This window comes from Chrysemys picta, chromosome 2 (genome assembly GCF_011386835.1).
Source record: "Chrysemys picta bellii isolate R12L10 chromosome 2, ASM1138683v2, whole genome shotgun sequence".
Classification (NCBI taxonomy): domain Eukaryota; kingdom Metazoa; phylum Chordata; order Testudines; family Emydidae; genus Chrysemys; species Chrysemys picta.
In genome coordinates this window covers 290,979,633-290,996,589 of record NC_088792.1, presented here as the reverse complement: position 1 = coordinate 290,996,589, position 16,957 = coordinate 290,979,633, and the positions used below count along the sequence as shown (strand labels likewise).

The 16,957-nt window shown below is 48.1% G+C and overlaps 2 protein-coding genes across 59 annotated transcripts in view; one reads left to right on the top strand and one right to left on the bottom strand.

Annotated features, from left to right (window-relative positions):
• The window catches only part of IQANK1 (IQ motif and ankyrin repeat containing 1), a 142,224-nt gene that overhangs the window by 90,351 nt on the left and 34,916 nt on the right, over nucleotides 1-16,957 (top strand). For 8 of the 9 annotated variants that reach the window (XM_042861278.2, XM_005311629.5, XM_042861281.2 and 5 more), the window contains one exon: nucleotides 10,470-10,692. The exons of the other annotated variant lie outside the window; for it this stretch is intronic. In XM_042861278.2, the coding sequence (XP_042717212.1) occupies nucleotides 10,470-10,644 (175 nt within the window). In that variant the 3' untranslated portion in view covers nucleotides 10,645-10,692. Of the gene's footprint in view, nucleotides 1-10,469; nucleotides 10,693-16,957 lie in introns of those variants that run through there. 9 annotated transcript variants of the gene reach the window in all.
• The window catches only part of SCRIB (scribble planar cell polarity protein), a 210,447-nt gene continuing 206,729 nt past the window's right edge, over nucleotides 13,240-16,957 (bottom strand). For 49 of the 50 annotated variants that reach the window (XM_024112161.3, XM_008175709.4, XM_024112168.3 and 46 more), the window contains one exon: nucleotides 13,240-15,392. In XM_024112161.3, coding sequence (XP_023967929.1) covers nucleotides 15,232-15,392 — 161 coding nt within the window. In that variant the 3' untranslated portion in view covers nucleotides 13,240-15,231. The remainder of the gene's footprint in view (nucleotides 15,393-16,957) is intronic. The other variant, XM_024112171.3, reaches the window with a different exon arrangement.

The window sequence follows — 16,957 nt, the reverse complement described above, 5'->3', positions numbered from 1 at the left end:
AATGCCCGCTACAAAAGTGCCATGTGAACATCTGTTCTCACTTTCAGGTGACATTGTAAATAAGAAGTGGGCAGCATTATGTCCCGTAAATCTAAACAAACTTGAGTCAACATGAGTCAACAATGCAATGCTGCTGCAAAAAAATACCAAATGCAATTTTGGGTTGCATTAACAGAGTTATAGCATGCAAGTCACAGGAGGTGATTGTAATGCTCTACTTGGCTCTGGTTAGACCTCAGCTGAAGTACTGTCTCCAGTTTTGGTCACAACTATATCGAAAGGATGTAGAGAAATGGAAAGGATCCAGAGGTGAGTGATAAAGATGATCAAAGGGATGGAATTCAAGGCATACAAGCAACAGCTAAAGGAACTGGATATGTTTAGTTTAGAAAAGAGGAGACTGAGGAGGGATATGATAGCAGTCTTCAAATACTTGAAAGGCTGCTATAAAAAAGACAGGAAAAAAATTGTTCTCTTGGTGCAGAGGGCAGGATAAGAGGCAGTGGGTTCAAACTACAGCATAACAGATTTAGATTAAACCTCAAGAAAAACTTCCTGCCTGTAGGAACAGTAGAATAATGGAACAAACTGCCTAGGGAAGTCATGGAAGCTCCTTCACTGGAGATTTTCAAAAAGAGGCTGGAAGTCATCTGTCTCAGACACAACAAATCCTGCATCGTGGCTGGGGGTGGGGAGAGTTTTAAACTAGATCAGAGATTCTCAACCTTTCAGGGTACTGTACCCCTTTCAGGAGTCTGATATGCCTTAAACGTGCCCCAAATTTCACCTTTCAAAAACTACTTGCTTACAAAATCAGACATAAACATACAAAAGTCTGACAGCACACTATTACTGAAAAATTGCTTACTTTCTGATTTTTACCATATAATTATAAAATAAATCAATTGGAATATAAATATTGTACTTACATTTCAGTTTATATTATATAGAGCAAAATAAACAAGTAATTGTATGAAATTTTAGTTTGTACTGATTTTGCTACTGCTTTTTATCTAGCCTGTTGTAAAACTAGGCAGATATCTAGGTGAGTTGATGTACCCCCTGGAAGACCTCTGAGTATCCCCAGGGGTACATGTACCCCTGGTTGAGAACCACTGGACTAGATGACCCTTGCAGTCCCTTTTAACCTTATGGTTCTGTGATTCTATAATTCTATGTCCTGCTACTCTTCCTCCTGGGGCTCTTCTCCTTATCCGTACAAAGCCCTACAATGTCCATATTGGGCTCCTTGGAGACGATAGAGGGAACATCCTTCTCAGGTGCCTGTCAGAGAGAGAGAGCGAGAGAGAGACTTAGAAGCAGAGCCTCAGGATTCCTGTTGAAATTTATTACCAATCTAGAATACTCAAGGAGCTGACTGAGGAGATATCTGAGCCATTAGCAATTATTTTTAAAAAGTCCTGGAAGACGGGAGAGATTCCAGATGACTGGAAAAGGGCAAATATAGTGCCAATCTATAAAGAGGGAAATAAGGACAACCCAGGGAGTTACAGACAAGTCAGCTTAACTTCTGTACCCAGAAATATAATGGAGCAAATAATTAAGCAATCAGCAAATATCTAGAAGATAATAAGGTGATAAGTAACAGTCAGCATGGATTTGTCAAGAACAAATCATGTCAAACCAACCTGATAGCCTTCTTTGACAGGGTAACAAGCCTTCATAAGTTGCTAGACATACTACACACCTCCAGACCCAATCACTCTCCTGATTAATGATGCCTTTTTGGAGCCTGTAAAAAACTGTATGGCAAACTCCTGCTACTCCTCCTCCCATGGCAACAAAGACTGAGATGTACTATATTCTCACTAAGGGAGCTGAATATCTGTATTCCCACCCAGAGTCAATCCCACTAGTCGTTTTTATAGCTAATGAGAGAACCAAGCAGCACCCCTCCCAAAATTACCCCATTTGAAAAAGACTCAAAGCATCTTGACCTCTTTGATGAAAAAAGCTAGTCTATGATTTTCTTAATTATAACAACATCACTGAATTTATTGACAAATTGCTGCAGGAACATGAAGCAATTTCAGTCTTCAGTGTCACTTGAGAGCAAGATCTTCAATGCAGGCTGCCTTAGATGCAGCAGATATCACTTTGTGCTTTACAGCGACTTCTGTAGTGATGCATCCATCATGGTGGCTTCAATCTTTGGATATTCCAGGGAAAGTTCAAGCCACAGTGGAGAACCTTCCATTCCACAGGCCTAATCTTTTGGGTGAAAAGATGGATGAGTTTCTTCACATTATCAAGTATCAGAGGGGTAGCCGTATTAGTCTGAATCTGTAAAAAGCAACAGAGGGTCCTGTGGCACCTTTAAGACTAACAGAAGTATTGGGAGCATAAGCTTTCGTGGGTAAGAACCTCACTTCTTCAGATGCAAGTAATGGAAATCTCCAGAGGCAGGTATAAATCAGTGTGGAGATAACAAAAAGAAGAACAGGAGTACTTGTGGCACCTTAGAGACTAACAAATTTATTAGAGCATAAGCTTTCGTGGACTACAGCCCACTTCTTCGGTTGGCCAATGTACATAGCAGAGGGGCATTGCTGGCATATGATGGCATGTATAACATTGGTGGACGTGCAGGTGAATGAGCCGGTGATGTTGTAGCTGATCTGGTTAGGTCCTGTGATGGTGTTGCTGGTGTAGATATGTGGGCAGAGTTGGCATCGAGGTTTGTTGCATGGGTTGGTTCCTGAGTTAGAGTCATCACAGGACGTAACCGCAAGAGGATAAATGGACACAAGTCAGATATCAGGAATGGCAATATACAAAAAGCTGTAGGAGAACACTTCAACCTCCCTGGCCACACAATAGCAGATGTAAAGGTAGCCATCTTACAGCAAAAAAACTTCAGGACCAGACTCCAAAGAGAAACTGCTGAGCTCCAGTTCATTTGCAAATTTGACACCATCAGATCAGGATTAAACAAAGACTGTGAATGGCTATCCAACTACAGAAGCAGTTTCTCCTCCCTTGGTGTTCACACCTCAACTGCTAGCAGAGCACCTCACCCTCCCTGATTAAACTAACCTCGTTATCTCCACACTGATTTATACCTGCCTCTGGAGATTTCCATTACTTGTATCTGAACAAATGAGGTTCTTACCCACGAAAGCTTATGCTCCCAATACTTCTGTTAGTCTCAAAGGTGCCACAGGACCCTCTGTTGCTATTTGCCATTTTGTTGCCCAATCACTTAGTTTTGTGAGATCTTTTTGAAGTTCTTCACAGTCTGCTTTGGTCTTAACTATCTTTAGCAGTTTAGTATCATCTAGGGATAGGATGCAGAGGGACCTAGACAAATTAGAGGATTGGGCCAAAAGAAACCTGATGAGGTTCAACAAGGACAAGTGTAAAAAGAAGAACAGGAGTACTTGTGGCACCTTAGAGACTAACAAATTTATTAGAGCATAAGCTTTCGTGGACTACAGCCCACTTCTTCGGATGCATCCGAAGAAGTGGGCTGTAGTCCACGAAAGCTTATGCTCTAATAAATTTGTTAGTCTCTAAGGTGCCACAAGTACTCCTGTTCTTCTTTTTGCGGATACAGACTAACACGGCTGTTACTCTGAAAGGACAAGTGTAGAATCCTGCACTTAGGACGGAAGAATCCCATTCACTATTACAGACTAGGGACCGAGTGGCTAGGCAGCAGTTCTGCAGAAAAGGACCTAGGAGTTACAGTGGACGAGAAGCTGGATATGAGTCAACAGTGTGCCCTTGTTACCAAGAAGGCTAACGGCATTTTGGGCTGTATAAGTAGGGGCATTGGCAGCAGATTGAGGGACGTGATCATTCCCCTCTATTCGACATTGGTGAGGCCTCACCTGGAGTACTGTGTCCAGTTTTGGGCCCCACACTACAAGAAGGATGTGGAAAAATTGGAAAGAGTCCATCGGAGGGCAACAAAAATGATTAGGGGTCTGGAGCACATGACTTATGAGGAGAGGCTGAAGGATCTTGGCTTACTTAGTCTGCAGAAGAGAAGAATGAAGGGGGATTTTATAGCTGCTTTCAACTACCTGAAAAGGAGTTCCAAAGAGGATGGATCTAGACTGTTCTCAGTGGTGGCAGATGACAGAACAAGGAGCAATGGTCTCAAGTTGCAGTGGGGGAGGTCCAGGTTGGATATTAGGAAACACTATTTCACTAGGAGGGTGGTGAAGCACTGGAATGCGTTACCTAGGGAGGTGGTGGAATCTCCTTCCTTGGAGGTTTTTAAGGCCCGGCTTGACAAAGCCCTGGCTGGGATGATTTAGTTGGGAATTGGTCCTGCTTTGAGCAGGGGGTTGGACTAGATAACTTCCTGAGGTCCCTTCCAACCCTGATATTCTATGATTCTATGATTTTATGATTGCCTTGAAGTTAGGCTGACTGATTTATAATTCCCTCCGTCCTCTTTGTTTCTCTTTTTAATATAGGTACTATGTTTGCCTTCTTCAGTCCTCTGGGACCTCATCCATCCTGTATGAATTATCAAAGATAATTGCTAATGATTCAGAGATTGCTTCAGCTAGTTCCTTAAGTACTCTAGGGTGAATTTCATCAGGCCGTGCCAACCTGAATACATCTCACTTATCTTAGTTTGTATCTGCGAAGAGCATATTATCCTGATAATTAGTAGAAAGGATCCATAAGGAAAATGTACAGTTTAAAGTGGAAAAGATTTGTTTCTTGGTGTGACCATCATGAACTTCTACCATTAGAGTATCAACTACCTGACATTTTGGGCTATATACTTTCACTGAAGAACTCTTGTCTCTCACTCTGTTTTCTCAGGGTACTCTTGGTGGTCATTAGTGCCTTCCACCCATATATAGTCATTCTTCAGTATTTTCCCATCCTACCACATCTAGATTTCTAAGTGTATTTCCACTTGTTGTAGAACATGGGACCTTCGTTTACTATTAACAGATCTTACAGCATCAGCCTTCAAACCACTGGCTTCATGTCCTTTCCTTCACCTATGAATGAATACTGTCTTTCTTGTAGCAACAATATCAGCAAGGAAAGTGGGAGGGTTAAGAGCTCTTATGATTGACCATCCTTGTATAGTTTTTCTCCAAGACAACGTCTCCCTCAGGCCACACCCTAAGCTAATATCCAAGATTGTGTCTGAATTCCATCTAAATCAGATTATCCTTTTATCCAGATTGTCTGAATCCTCACACTAATAGGGATGAGGCCAGGTTGTTTTAGTCCTTTACCTCCAGAGAACAAAACCATTTAGATCCTCCCTGAGACTTAGTTTCATTCGCTGAGAGAACAAAAGATTCACATAGGGACAAGCATTTGAAGAAGAAAGAAAAGTTACTTCTCTGGACAGTAATTGGAAGAAGCAGGGATCCTCAATCCAGACCTTACAATTCAGCCAGATACAGAAATAGACCATCTTGACAATGCCAGACACAACTACAACAAGCAGCGTCCTAAACATCAGGAAACAAACCACAGTTTTGAAGGCTTGGTCACCTTAACACCAGCACCTACCTGCCTATTTGGTCACTGTCTACAGCATTTTTACCAAGCTTGGGAGCATATTACACAAGACTATTGGGTCTTAGAAATAGTTCAGTTGTGCTATGCCATCCCTTTTACTTCTTGCCCCCCTACCTCTGCAGGGACCCTTCTCATGAGCACCTTCTAAGACTGGAAGTAGATCATCTACTACGGCTAGGTGCCGTGGAACCAATACTAACACAATACAGAGGGAAAGATTTTTATTCCCACTATTTCCTGACTCGGAAGAAAAGTGGTGGATGGTGACCAATACTAGACCTACGAAAACTCAACAAATTTGTATGCTCCCAAAAATTCAAGATGGTGACCTTAGGCACAATAATCCCAGCGCTGGAACAGGGGAACTGGTTTTGAGCCCTCAACCTACAAGATACATATTTCCACATCTCAATACATCCAACTCACAGCCGATTCCTCCGATTCACAGTGGAACACGACCACTTCCAATACAGAGTGCTCCCATTTGGACTGTCCACTGCACCAAGGGTGTTCACCAAAATCCTTGCAGTAGTCTCAGCCCACCTGCGCAAACAAGGAATCATATTTTTCCCATACCTAGATGATTGCCTTATCAAAGGACACTCATACACAGAGGCATAAACAATCACATGACTGACTGACCATCAAGGAGTCATTAGCACTGATGCTCTGGATTGCTGTGTATTTCGCAGTGGCACTAATCCAGAACAGGACCTAAAAACGTCTTGGTCCTGGCTCAGAACTGGAAGTTAATTAAAATTGGAGGTTGGTAGCGCAGAACCCAGCAATAGTTTAATAAAATTCTCTTCTAAGAGGCCCTGCCCACATATGGGTCAGTCAGAGCTTTGAGGCCTGACTCCACATCTGTGCTTGGCTGCTAATGCTAATTTTTATAGCGCCCCTCCCCCCGAATTGTGCTGGATCTTGGCTTTACAGAGCCAGGTCTTCCGGAGTGGGACCAGAGGCCAGAGAGCCAGTCTGGGCACACGGCCAGACTTGTTAGCTCAACCTAGCCAGACCCAAGGCTCTTAATGGTGAATGGATGCTGAAGTCAATGCTGGATTTGCAGGTGGCCAGACTTACTCCACTAGGGCTGAAGAGCCTCTCCCAGTGCGTGGCACTGAGTCAGCCCGCCAGTATCTGTGGGACAATCCTTTAAGTTGATGCTGAGCTTGCCCAGTACCAACCATTGACAACTTGTGCCTCCCGACATTGGGGGGTGGGGGGGTGGGGGGGAGGGCACAATCTAAAGGGGAGGACACATGACTGCCCCACCTGCGTCCCCAGCAACTCCCCACCTTGTGCCCAGCCCAGGGCTGCCAGGCTTTCCCCACCCCACCAGCGTTACTGGGGGGTGGGGGGTATTGTCCTTCTCCCACTGCGCCTCCCTCCGGCATGTTCAGCCCGTCCCGGCAGGTGGGGAGCGGGAGGGAGCCACTTCTCATGCTGGCTGAAGTTGGCCGCTCCAGGTCGCTGCTCCGTGCAGCACGGCGGCTGCCTGAGAGAGCCCATTGGGGGGGGTGCCCCCCCCCCGCCCAGGTCTGGCTGCCGGAGACAGGGACCGAGCGAGTCGGAAACGTGCTGGGGGGAAATGGCTTCTGTCTTGCTCGTCCCTGCGCTGGCAACCAGCCTGGGCGGGGAGCGGCCCGGCACCACCACTACCTCCCCAAATGGGCTCTCTCAGGCAGTCGCCGCACTGCACAGAGTAGCGGTCCACAGCGGCCACACAACAATGGATGGTCCCATCCCCTCCACTCCTCACCCAGGCCTGGCTGCCAGGGACAGGGCCAAGAAGGGTGACCAGATGTCCTGATTTTATAGGGACAGTCCCGATATTCGGGGCTTTTTTTTATATGGGAACCTATTACCCCCGCACACTCTGTCCCGATTTTTCATACTTGCTGTCTGGTCACCCTAGGGCCAAGTGTGCCTGGGGGCAGGCGCAGCAGGGGGGAGGCCAGAGCAGAAATCTGGAGCGGGGTCACTTGACTTGGAATGCCCCCTATGCGTTGGCTAACCATAGTCAACTGGACTGAAGAGCCGCCCTCCTCAGCAGGACTATGTGAGGCAGCCCTTCTGCTGCTCGAGTCCAGCCAAAGCTTTCCTCGGATGTTCCTTACGGAGCCCTGACAGGCTCACGCTACAACATTTGCTCCCAAAGGGTAGCCGATGAAAACGAGACGGGAAGCATTTAGAACACTGGGTGTGCTCAGAGCTCACTCAACTTCAGTGGCTCAAAGGAACTGAAGAGTGGTTTGGACCAAGACCTCTCAACCCTTCTCTTTCTGAGACCCCTCCCTCCCCCCGCCATAATGTATGCTAAAACTCCAGGGCCCGGGGGGCTTGGGGTGCTAGCTTCAGCCACCATGTATTGCGAGGGGTGGGGGCTCTGGGGTTTTAGCTCTGCAGGGCTTGGGGCGTCAGCTGCGGTAAGTTTCTGGACTTCGGCCACCAGGCAGGGTGGAGCTCGGGGCTTCAGTTGGGGGCTCTGAGCGGGGGCAGGGCTCAGCTCAGACTTTCTTTCCTGCTCGGTGTTGGGTGTGGGGGGGCTCAGGGCTTCAGCCACATGGGGTGCTGGGGCTCTGGGTGGGGTGGAGCTTGGGACTTCAGCCCCGCAGGGGCACTGGGGCTCCAGCCTTTAGGCGCATGGGGATCACTCCCAGCTTCAGCCCTGCGGGAAGCGCTGTGGCTCAGGCCGCTGGTCTTCGGCCCCGTGGAGGAGCACCGGGGCTAGGGGTTTTATCCCTGGGGCGGGCGGGGAGGGGAGTGCTGGGGCTCGGGCCTCCCTGTGGCTCTGCTCCTGGTTTCAGCCCCATAGAAGTGCCGGGGCTTAGGGTGCTGGGCTGGAGCCATGGGGCCCTGTGGCCCCCTGAAACCAACTTGCAGATCCCCAGGAGGCTGCGGACCCCTGGTTGAGAACTACTGGTTTGGGTTAGGCTGTTATGCCTCTGGAACACTCCAGGATTGGAGACGAGGCGGAGAGGTGTGAGTGCGTGCCAGCCCATTCCAATGGTGCATACTGCTGGGTTCTTGATTCTACTCTGGCACTATGCAGAAAGTGCGTCTTCCCTGAAGCTGAGCGTGAAAAAGTTTGTTGTTTCAGCATATTTATTTTTATTTATGTAATGGGTATAACAAGTTCAGGCATTAATACAGATAGTCTCAAATTTAAATTTGAAGAGGTTTAGTTTTTAAAAGAACTTACAATAATTGATTTTTTAATTTTATTTTAAAATTGATTTTTGAAAAAAATTCCTGCTTTTTATCTACCTTTATGTGGTACACTCCTTCCTTGAAGCCTTATCCAGCTCATTGGGGATGGTTACCAGAGAACTTTGATGGTTGAGGAGAGAGAAAACCTGCTTCCCTGGTGGTTACTTGGTCTGCACCCTTGAGTCCTTTGCATGTCTCTCTTTCACTCCTCTGTTTGTTCCATGCATTCTTGAGCATGGCTTGTTGCTTGCATCCACGTGTGCTCCTGAGCTGTTGAATAGCTTTGGAGCAAAGTTGGGGTGTGCAGAGACCGCCCTCTGTAACAAATGTCTCTCTTTCTTACAAAGCAGCACTGGCCCCTACGAGAATTGTCCCAAGAGGCCTTGTAGATCTAGCATCTCTTGGCCTTTGTTTTGCCCCAGTAGGGTTACACCTCCATGAGAGGGAACAAACAGAGTCAAAGCATTCTGTGACTGGGCCACGGAAATCTCAGTGCACTGAGGGGGTGATGGAGCAGGGGGCCATGATGTTTGTTGCTGCTGCTGTGATAAAAGCTGGGGTTCCAGTGGCAAAGGTGTGACTGCAGCACTTCCATGTTCTCTGCATTGCTGAAGGCAGCGAATGGGACCTGTAGCTAGAAGAAGGTGTGGCCAAGCCCTGTGAACACACTAGAACTGTTTCTTATATGTGTTGGAGAGAGGTGCAGTCCCAAAGGCCTAGCTTTATAAAAGGACTTTGGCAGCTAACTGTGTCTTTAGTCCATAATGTAGGCGCTACTGCCATGACAGAGCCAGCTCAGTTGACACCTAACCCTGTAGACACCAAAGGTTCTGCCAGTAAAGTCCCCTACCCACCTACGTCCTGACATCACACAGCTACTCAGCACGTGAGGTTGCACCTAAGCCTGGCAGCATTCTCAAACGCTGCAGCCACTGACTTATCGTGCCTAAGGGCCCTGAGCTAGCAGACCGCTCAGAGCATGCCTAAGTCCTCCACAAAAGCCAGCTAGGAGTATGTGGGTGGGCGTGTTTATAACCAATAGCTAAGTGATTAGCTGGGATGTGGGAGACCCAGATTTGCAGTTCAATGTTACTTGAGTTAGCGCAGGGCCTGGGAGCGGGAGGGTGAGATGGTACCTGAAACCATGAAAGGCAATAAGGTTATGCAGGGCAGGACCACAGAATGGCATCAGAGCAAACATGAGGGGGGTCTAAGACAGTGCGGGGGGGGGGGGGCGCTGTGAGAAAAGGAAAGCCTCACCAAAGCTCAGCAAGGAGCGGGAAAGGAGTGAGCGCCAGACCCACAGAAGTATTTAGTCACCAATGCCCTTTTCTGAGACAGTACCATGCTCAGTATTCCCTCAGGGCAGCCCCTTTTGCACGCCATTGAGGGCTTTCAGGTGTCTTTATGGCACTGTCTACACTTCGCCCCTATGTAACTCATAGCTCTTCATGGCTTCAGCTGCCATCTCACAGCTCTCGCCTTCCACCATTGGTAGCATCAATCATCAAGGCAGAGATGTTCGCTTTGCACAGATGCAACTTTGGTGCCTTTGTTTGAGTATTCTGAAGTTGCTGGCCCTACCCAGGGGAATTGTGTTTCCTTGAGCCAGTGTCCATCCAACACCATCTGTGGCTTTTTAGAAGCAGAAGTCAGTGTGGCCAGGTGAGCTCAGTAATAGCACGCCTATAAACCGTGCTGTTCAACTGCCTGTCTCCTTCCTCTTACAGGTACCTGTCCTTAGTCAGGGCAACAGATGGACCAGAGTATTCACCAACTGAATTTCAAGCAACTAGACTTGGAAACTTTAAATTATTTGTTGTCATCAAACGTCACCAGCCCCCTGAGGAATTGCTCCAAATTCTCCTTCCAATTCGGGTCATTCTGGCCAAGTGCAGCCTGTAGGCCTGGGGCAACAGGCAGCTGGTGTCTCATTAAAGTGAAGTTGTATTACAAGGCTTGTGTTTTGTAACCAATCATGGGCAGCGCTGGGGGTTGGCTTTCTGCGTTTCTGAAGGGAAGGCCACAAAGTGCAGGGATCATAATAGGGCAGATGGGGAGGTGCCAAATAGCTGAGCTGAACTCACCCTTCCAATAGCTAAGACTGCAGGATGCAATTATGTTCAGCAGCACTATGGGCAAGGCTATACATTTATGACTCAAGGCCCCCTTTGCAGGCTCAGCTTGTCTCCCCAGACAATGACTCACCTTCGGTGAGATGTTCATTTTCTTTCAGACAGCGAGTAGGACGATGAGGCCGTTTCTTGCAGTTCCTGCCCTCAGGGGCAGCTCTAGCTTTTTTGCCGCCCCCAAGCACGGCAGGTTGCCTTCGGCGGCATGCCTGCGGGAGGTCCACCGGGCCCGCGGCTTTGGCGTACCCGCTACCGAATTGCCACCGAAGCCGCGGGACCGGCGGACCTCCCGCAAGCATGCCGCCGAAGGCTGCCTGACGGCTGCCCTCACAGGGAGCAGCAGGCTGCCCCCCTCGCGGCTTGCTGCCCCAGGCACGCGCTTGGAGCGCTGGTGCCTGGAGCTGCCGCTGCCTGCCCTTTGCGCTGTGATACTTCAGCAGCAGGCAGGAAATATGAAAGAAAAGTGCCTCTGCCTGACCCCTGCAGTCATCTCCTTTCTGGTTATGATCCCCCCCCCGGCCCACTGGACTTAGTGTAGCCTGTTCTTTTCTTTCCTACTACCGCTTTAGTGCAACTGCTGGAGGAGGCTGCACCTTGGCGCCATTTCCATTAGATCCACTGAGCCTGTTGTTCTCCTGCCAGCATAGTGTAATGGCGGGTCGGCCTGCCTTTACTCTTCACCCAGGTCTTAATGGTGTCACTAACAGGGCCTAGCACACACGTGTCTTTAATAAACAGTGCATTGACCTGTGCCTGGCTGCACCCATTGTCACTATCAGGGACTTGGTGTATGCATCTTGGTTGCCCTTAGGCCTTATCCATGCTCAGGCCCTTTAATCACAAGTCTGGCTGTTAAGAGCTGCAGTTTGGCTATGGCAGCTGCAGTGTAGCCAAGGCTCCAGATGCGTCCAGCACTTGCTGTGGGCAGCAGATTTAATTGGCATTGTTAAAAGGCCCAAAAGCTGTCAAGGCCTCGTTTATATGAGGGCAGCTAAACCACTGCTAGCACTAGAGGGACGGTAGCGTGCATTCTCTGTGGAAGCATGGCTTCGCTCACTGAATGCAGGAAGTGGGATATGAGCTTGAGCCCAGATGAGCCGGACCAGCAGCCAACCTGGAACAGATCTGATACTGACTGGAGTTTTACAGACCCAAACTAGAGGTGACCGTATTATTGATATAAAAAGCTCCTTAGTTTTATAGCCTTGTCTGAGCATGGGTGCAGGGTGTTTCAAGGAGGGATGCAGCCATCCTGTCCCCAATGTGATGCAGTCCAAATGCCCATAGGTCAAGTGGCGAGCATCAGGGTGGATTTGTGGCACCATCGCATGGATAGTGGAAGACTAACCATTAAAATGGTGGTTTGTTTGTTTTTCATACACACTTAGTCATCGCTGCTTGCATACGTTTTCTCTCTTGAACCTAGTTCTTCTAGCACCCAGCAGGCAACTGTCCTGTAGTGGCAGCATGTCCCCTATAGCCTGCTGAAAAGTGGCCATGCTGACATCAAGATGACAAGTAGCCACCTGAAGCAAATGTGAACATACTTACTGAGGGGGCAGTTGGTGGGATTGTTCTTACAATGCATCACCCCAGGGTAGGGAAGGGCTGAGTTATGGACCATCTGGGCCCTACCACTGCTAGGATTCTTTTGTGGTAGCCACTAGATGCCTTGCTGTGCAGGTTGCTTCACGAAAGCCTGGGTTCCCCATCTATGAGAGCCTGCCCTCTAGAGCGTGCGTGTGTGTGTGAGAGCGTGAAACGTGATTACATTGGCAGGTGACATGCACAACTTGATGTGTGATGGGGGGACAGGAAGGAGTTCAAGGAGTATAAGAGACGCAAGGAGCTCAATCTATGTAGTTTAACAAAGAACAGTTAAAAGATAATTTGATTTGGTCTACAACTATGTACATGGGGAACAAGTATTCAATAATGGGCTCTTCAGTCTGGCAGAGAAAGGTCTAACCCGATCCAATGGGTGGCTGTTGAAACTAAATAAATTCAGGCTGGAAATAAGGCGTAATTTTCTAACAATGAGCATAATTAACCACTGGAACAATTTACCCAGTTGTTGTGGTGACCACTCCATCTCAGGCAATTTTTAAATCAAGACTGGATGTTTTTCTAAAAAATATGCTCTGGGAATTAGTTTGGGGCCATTCGTTGACTAGCCATGAAATCTCTGAAAGAAGTCTCAAGATGGGAGAGACCGTAGCAGGGCAGATGTGATGGACGTTGAGGCAGAGATGCTGGAAGACTTGGCGCTCTCTAGATTTGAAAGTAGAAGCAGTGAATAGAGAGAGGCCCTTCTTCTGCTGCCCACTGGCCTGAGGAAAGAGCTTCATCCACAGACAGACACAGGCTCTAAAATGTAAAGTAAACTTTATTCTCCTTGAACCACAAAATAGATTTCTTTGGTTGTACAAATTTCACTAGTTACAGTCTTGATGAGCTAATTTTTCCTCTGCATCTCTCAGGAGAGGAGAGAGATCAGAGCCTGGCACCCAGGTACCGCAAAAGGAAAGGAAAATCACAAGTTAGTCACCAAAACCAATTCATGATTGTTTCCAGAAATTGCTTTTGTTAAAAAGCAAATACTAAAATGAGGTTTTAAAAAGGAAAAGCTCAAATTGCTGATGATGGCAGCAGCCAGGGCTGCAGTTTGATAGATTATTGGATTTCCCCCTGTCCAAGCCCTGTAAAATTAAACATATCAATTCAGTGAAAATGAGCCATGTGATTTGGTGTGATGAGAGGAGATTCTCAACTAAAAGAAACCGCATCCAGTCATTTAGTAAATGTACAAGCAGAAGTGCCCTCCACTCCCTAGTCACATCCTGGCACTGGGAGGATTAAGGGCCAACTCTGGGCTTACTGCTGGCGGCATCAGCAAATAAGAGAGCACCGATTTGTTAGAGGGAGTGGAAAGATCACTCAGACCATTGCCAAGCCCAAGCTCAGATGCCTTGCTTTGATTTGGGGCGTGTGTGGATAAGGGCTGCTTAACTCGCGGAGGGCAGTAAGAACAAGAGAAACACTAATTTCACTGGTAGACATAGGCCCCTAGTCACTGGTCCAGATCCTTGGGTTCACTTGGTACTGAGGCTGACAGAGCCTTTGTTCCAGGCAGGAAGCCAGCAATAACGTCCTTGGTGCATGTGTAAAGAATCTCTTGTCTGCCCTAATCTGTAGGTAAAGCGTCAGGACACCACCAAGGTGTCAGAGAGAGACCGTAGGGTGTGTAGTTAGTGTGCGGCATATCTCGTTATCCGTTATCTCCCTGCATGGTGCTCACTTTGTCTGTGCTCCAACCTCCCTTAAAACTCACATTTTACTTCAGTGGTCATGGGCAACACAGAGAGAGCCACCACCTTCTGCTGCCACCACCATCACTCTCTGTGTACCATCATCATCCTGCACCCTGACCCCAGCCAATCCATATCCCACCTTACTCCCTGCACCCCATACTATAACCTTACCCCCACTGTCTCCTTATTTGTACCGCCTACTGCTGTGTCACCACATTCTAATCCCCAACTAGTCTGTCCCTACTGCTGTCACATGCACACACTGCTATAGCCTTGCACTCCCATCTGCTCTAGTTCATCCAGCTCATGTATGCTACTCTCACACAGGACAGTCAGCACCTGTTCCCCACATGTCCCCCTCCCCATGTAGTGTGTTTGCCTAGAATGGACCTCAGCCTATGCTACAGGAATTACATGTGCATCTGGGGGGCAGAGCTGTTGCCAGAGGAACAGCGTCACAACAAGCCAGATGACTGTTGGCCTGGTGGTGGAGTGGAATGGGGACAATGCATTCTAGAGATGTCACAGATCCCTGCCTCTGCACGGACATGACACTCCATGGTTGGGGGGGAGCTGGCTTTTGACAAATCAGTGGGATTTAGAAGGGAGTAAAGGGCTGGCCCTTCTGCTAAGTCATATCAGAACAAAGCTCCCATAGTAGCCACTGAAAAACCCAAGTGGAGGGAATAACAGGTGCAGCGTCACACACCCACACATGTGCGCGCACACGCACACACACACACACACACACACACACACATACTATTTACAGACTAACAAACTGCTGCTGCCCACTGCCCTGCCCCCCTTCCCCTGTCAGACATCTACAAGTCCAGCACTGTCCTGTTTTGTTCAGCACATGCCCCAGTGCACTGTGGGTAGTGAGAGAAAAAGGAGGTTCACAGCCTAAAGGAAGTTAGTTAACCACAACGCCTCCTGGGTGCGCAGTTCCCAGCCAATGCCAAGGAGGCAGCTGTGGGACCCAGTCCAGTGCTGTCTGTGGAGTGCAGGAAGGTGAAGAGCCCTGTGCTGGGCTGTCCTGTTGCCCTCTATGTGGGGACAGCAGCCTCCAGACTGCGACGGCTGTGCCGGAGTTTGCGCTTGCTGCTGTACAGAGCCATTTCTTCAAGTGCTGATGTGGTGGGTGTTGAGGAATCGTGAGTTACTAACAGCTCCTCTTCCTCTGCAGGCCCACCCTGCTCCTGGGGAACTGAGCAGACAGACAGACAGGAATCAGGCAGGAGACAGACAGTATTTCCCACAGAGCAGCATGCCGCTGAGATACAGAGCGATCACTTTGTGAACAGAGACACTAGATTTATGGTTTAGTATGACAATCTATAACCCACTAACAACCCCCTTCCCTCGCTCCCTCCTTTCCTCCCTATGACTGGAGGGATGTTAACGGGGCACTTCACCTTGAACAGTCCCTTGAAATACTGACTTGTGCTAAACAAGCTGTTCCACCTTATATCTAGCTGTGACACTCTGAGTACCTGCAGAAGAGCTCTGTGTAAGCTTGACAGCTTGTTTCTCTCACCATCACAAGTTGGTCCAATAAAAAACATTACCTCCCCCGCCTTGTCTCTCTAAGACCCTTCCAGGCAAGCAGTTGGTAAACTGAAAAAAAAATTCCCATTTTGGTTCTCTTGAAATGGAATTTTTCTGAATTTCTGTCCCATGAAAAATTTCAATTTTTTAATTTTGTCCTGAATAAGCATTACTTTCCCCCCCTGAAACCTCACAGCTAGCTACGCCCTGTGGTCTCCCAGACTCATTCCCGCCCTCCAGTCAAACCAGAACAAATTAATTGGATGCCAAAGAAAAGACATTTCATTTCCACCTGCTGCTACAACCCGTTCTGCCGTGACCAAGGGCAGAAGGGTTTGGGAGAGCAGCAGGTGTCACCATCACTGGACTGGACTTACAGATCAGTAACTAGCTCTGAGGTATTTGTCACCACGTTACCTCGGTGCAGGCCCTCGTGGGTCATGCCTAGTGCTTCTCCCACACCAGTGCAGCGTTGTTTGAGCTGTAATGTCCCTAGCACTGTAGGATGTAGCTGCATGTTCTCTATAATCAGGACACTGTCCCACATCGTTTTAAATGCTCCAGGATGGGATTCCCACGCCTTCCCTGGGGAAGATTCCCCAGACTGAGAGCTCTTAGTTCGGAATAATTAACAAAATCATAGAGCTTGGTGGTGATGGGGGACTTCAGCTACCCAGACAGCTGTTGGGAAAATAACACAGCAGGGCACCGATTATCCACCAAATTCTTGGAATGCAATGGAGACAACTTTATATTACCGAAGGTGGAGAAAGCGATTAGAGGAGAGGCTGTTCTGGATTTGATTCTGGCAACTAGGGAAGAACTGGTTGAGAATTCGAAGGTGGAAGGCTGTTTGAGTGAAAGTGATCATGATATGACAGAGTTCATGATTCTAAGGAATGGTAGGAGGGAGCTAGAGTTCAGGATGTGACAGACTGTCTGCTGAGACTGATCAAGCCCTCGAACTGCTACTCCTTCCCACATGGGCACCAATGATACTGCCAAGAATGACCTTGAGCGGCTCACTACAGACTACATGGCTCTGGGAAGGATAAAGGAGTTGGAGGCACCAGTCGTGTTCTCATCCATCCTCCCTGTTGAAGGAAAAGGCCCAGGTAGGGAACATTGAATTGTGGAAGTAAATGTGTGGTTACGCAGGTGGTGTTGGAGAGGGGGCTTTGGATTCTTCGATGATGGGATATTGTTCCAGGAAGAAGGATTGCT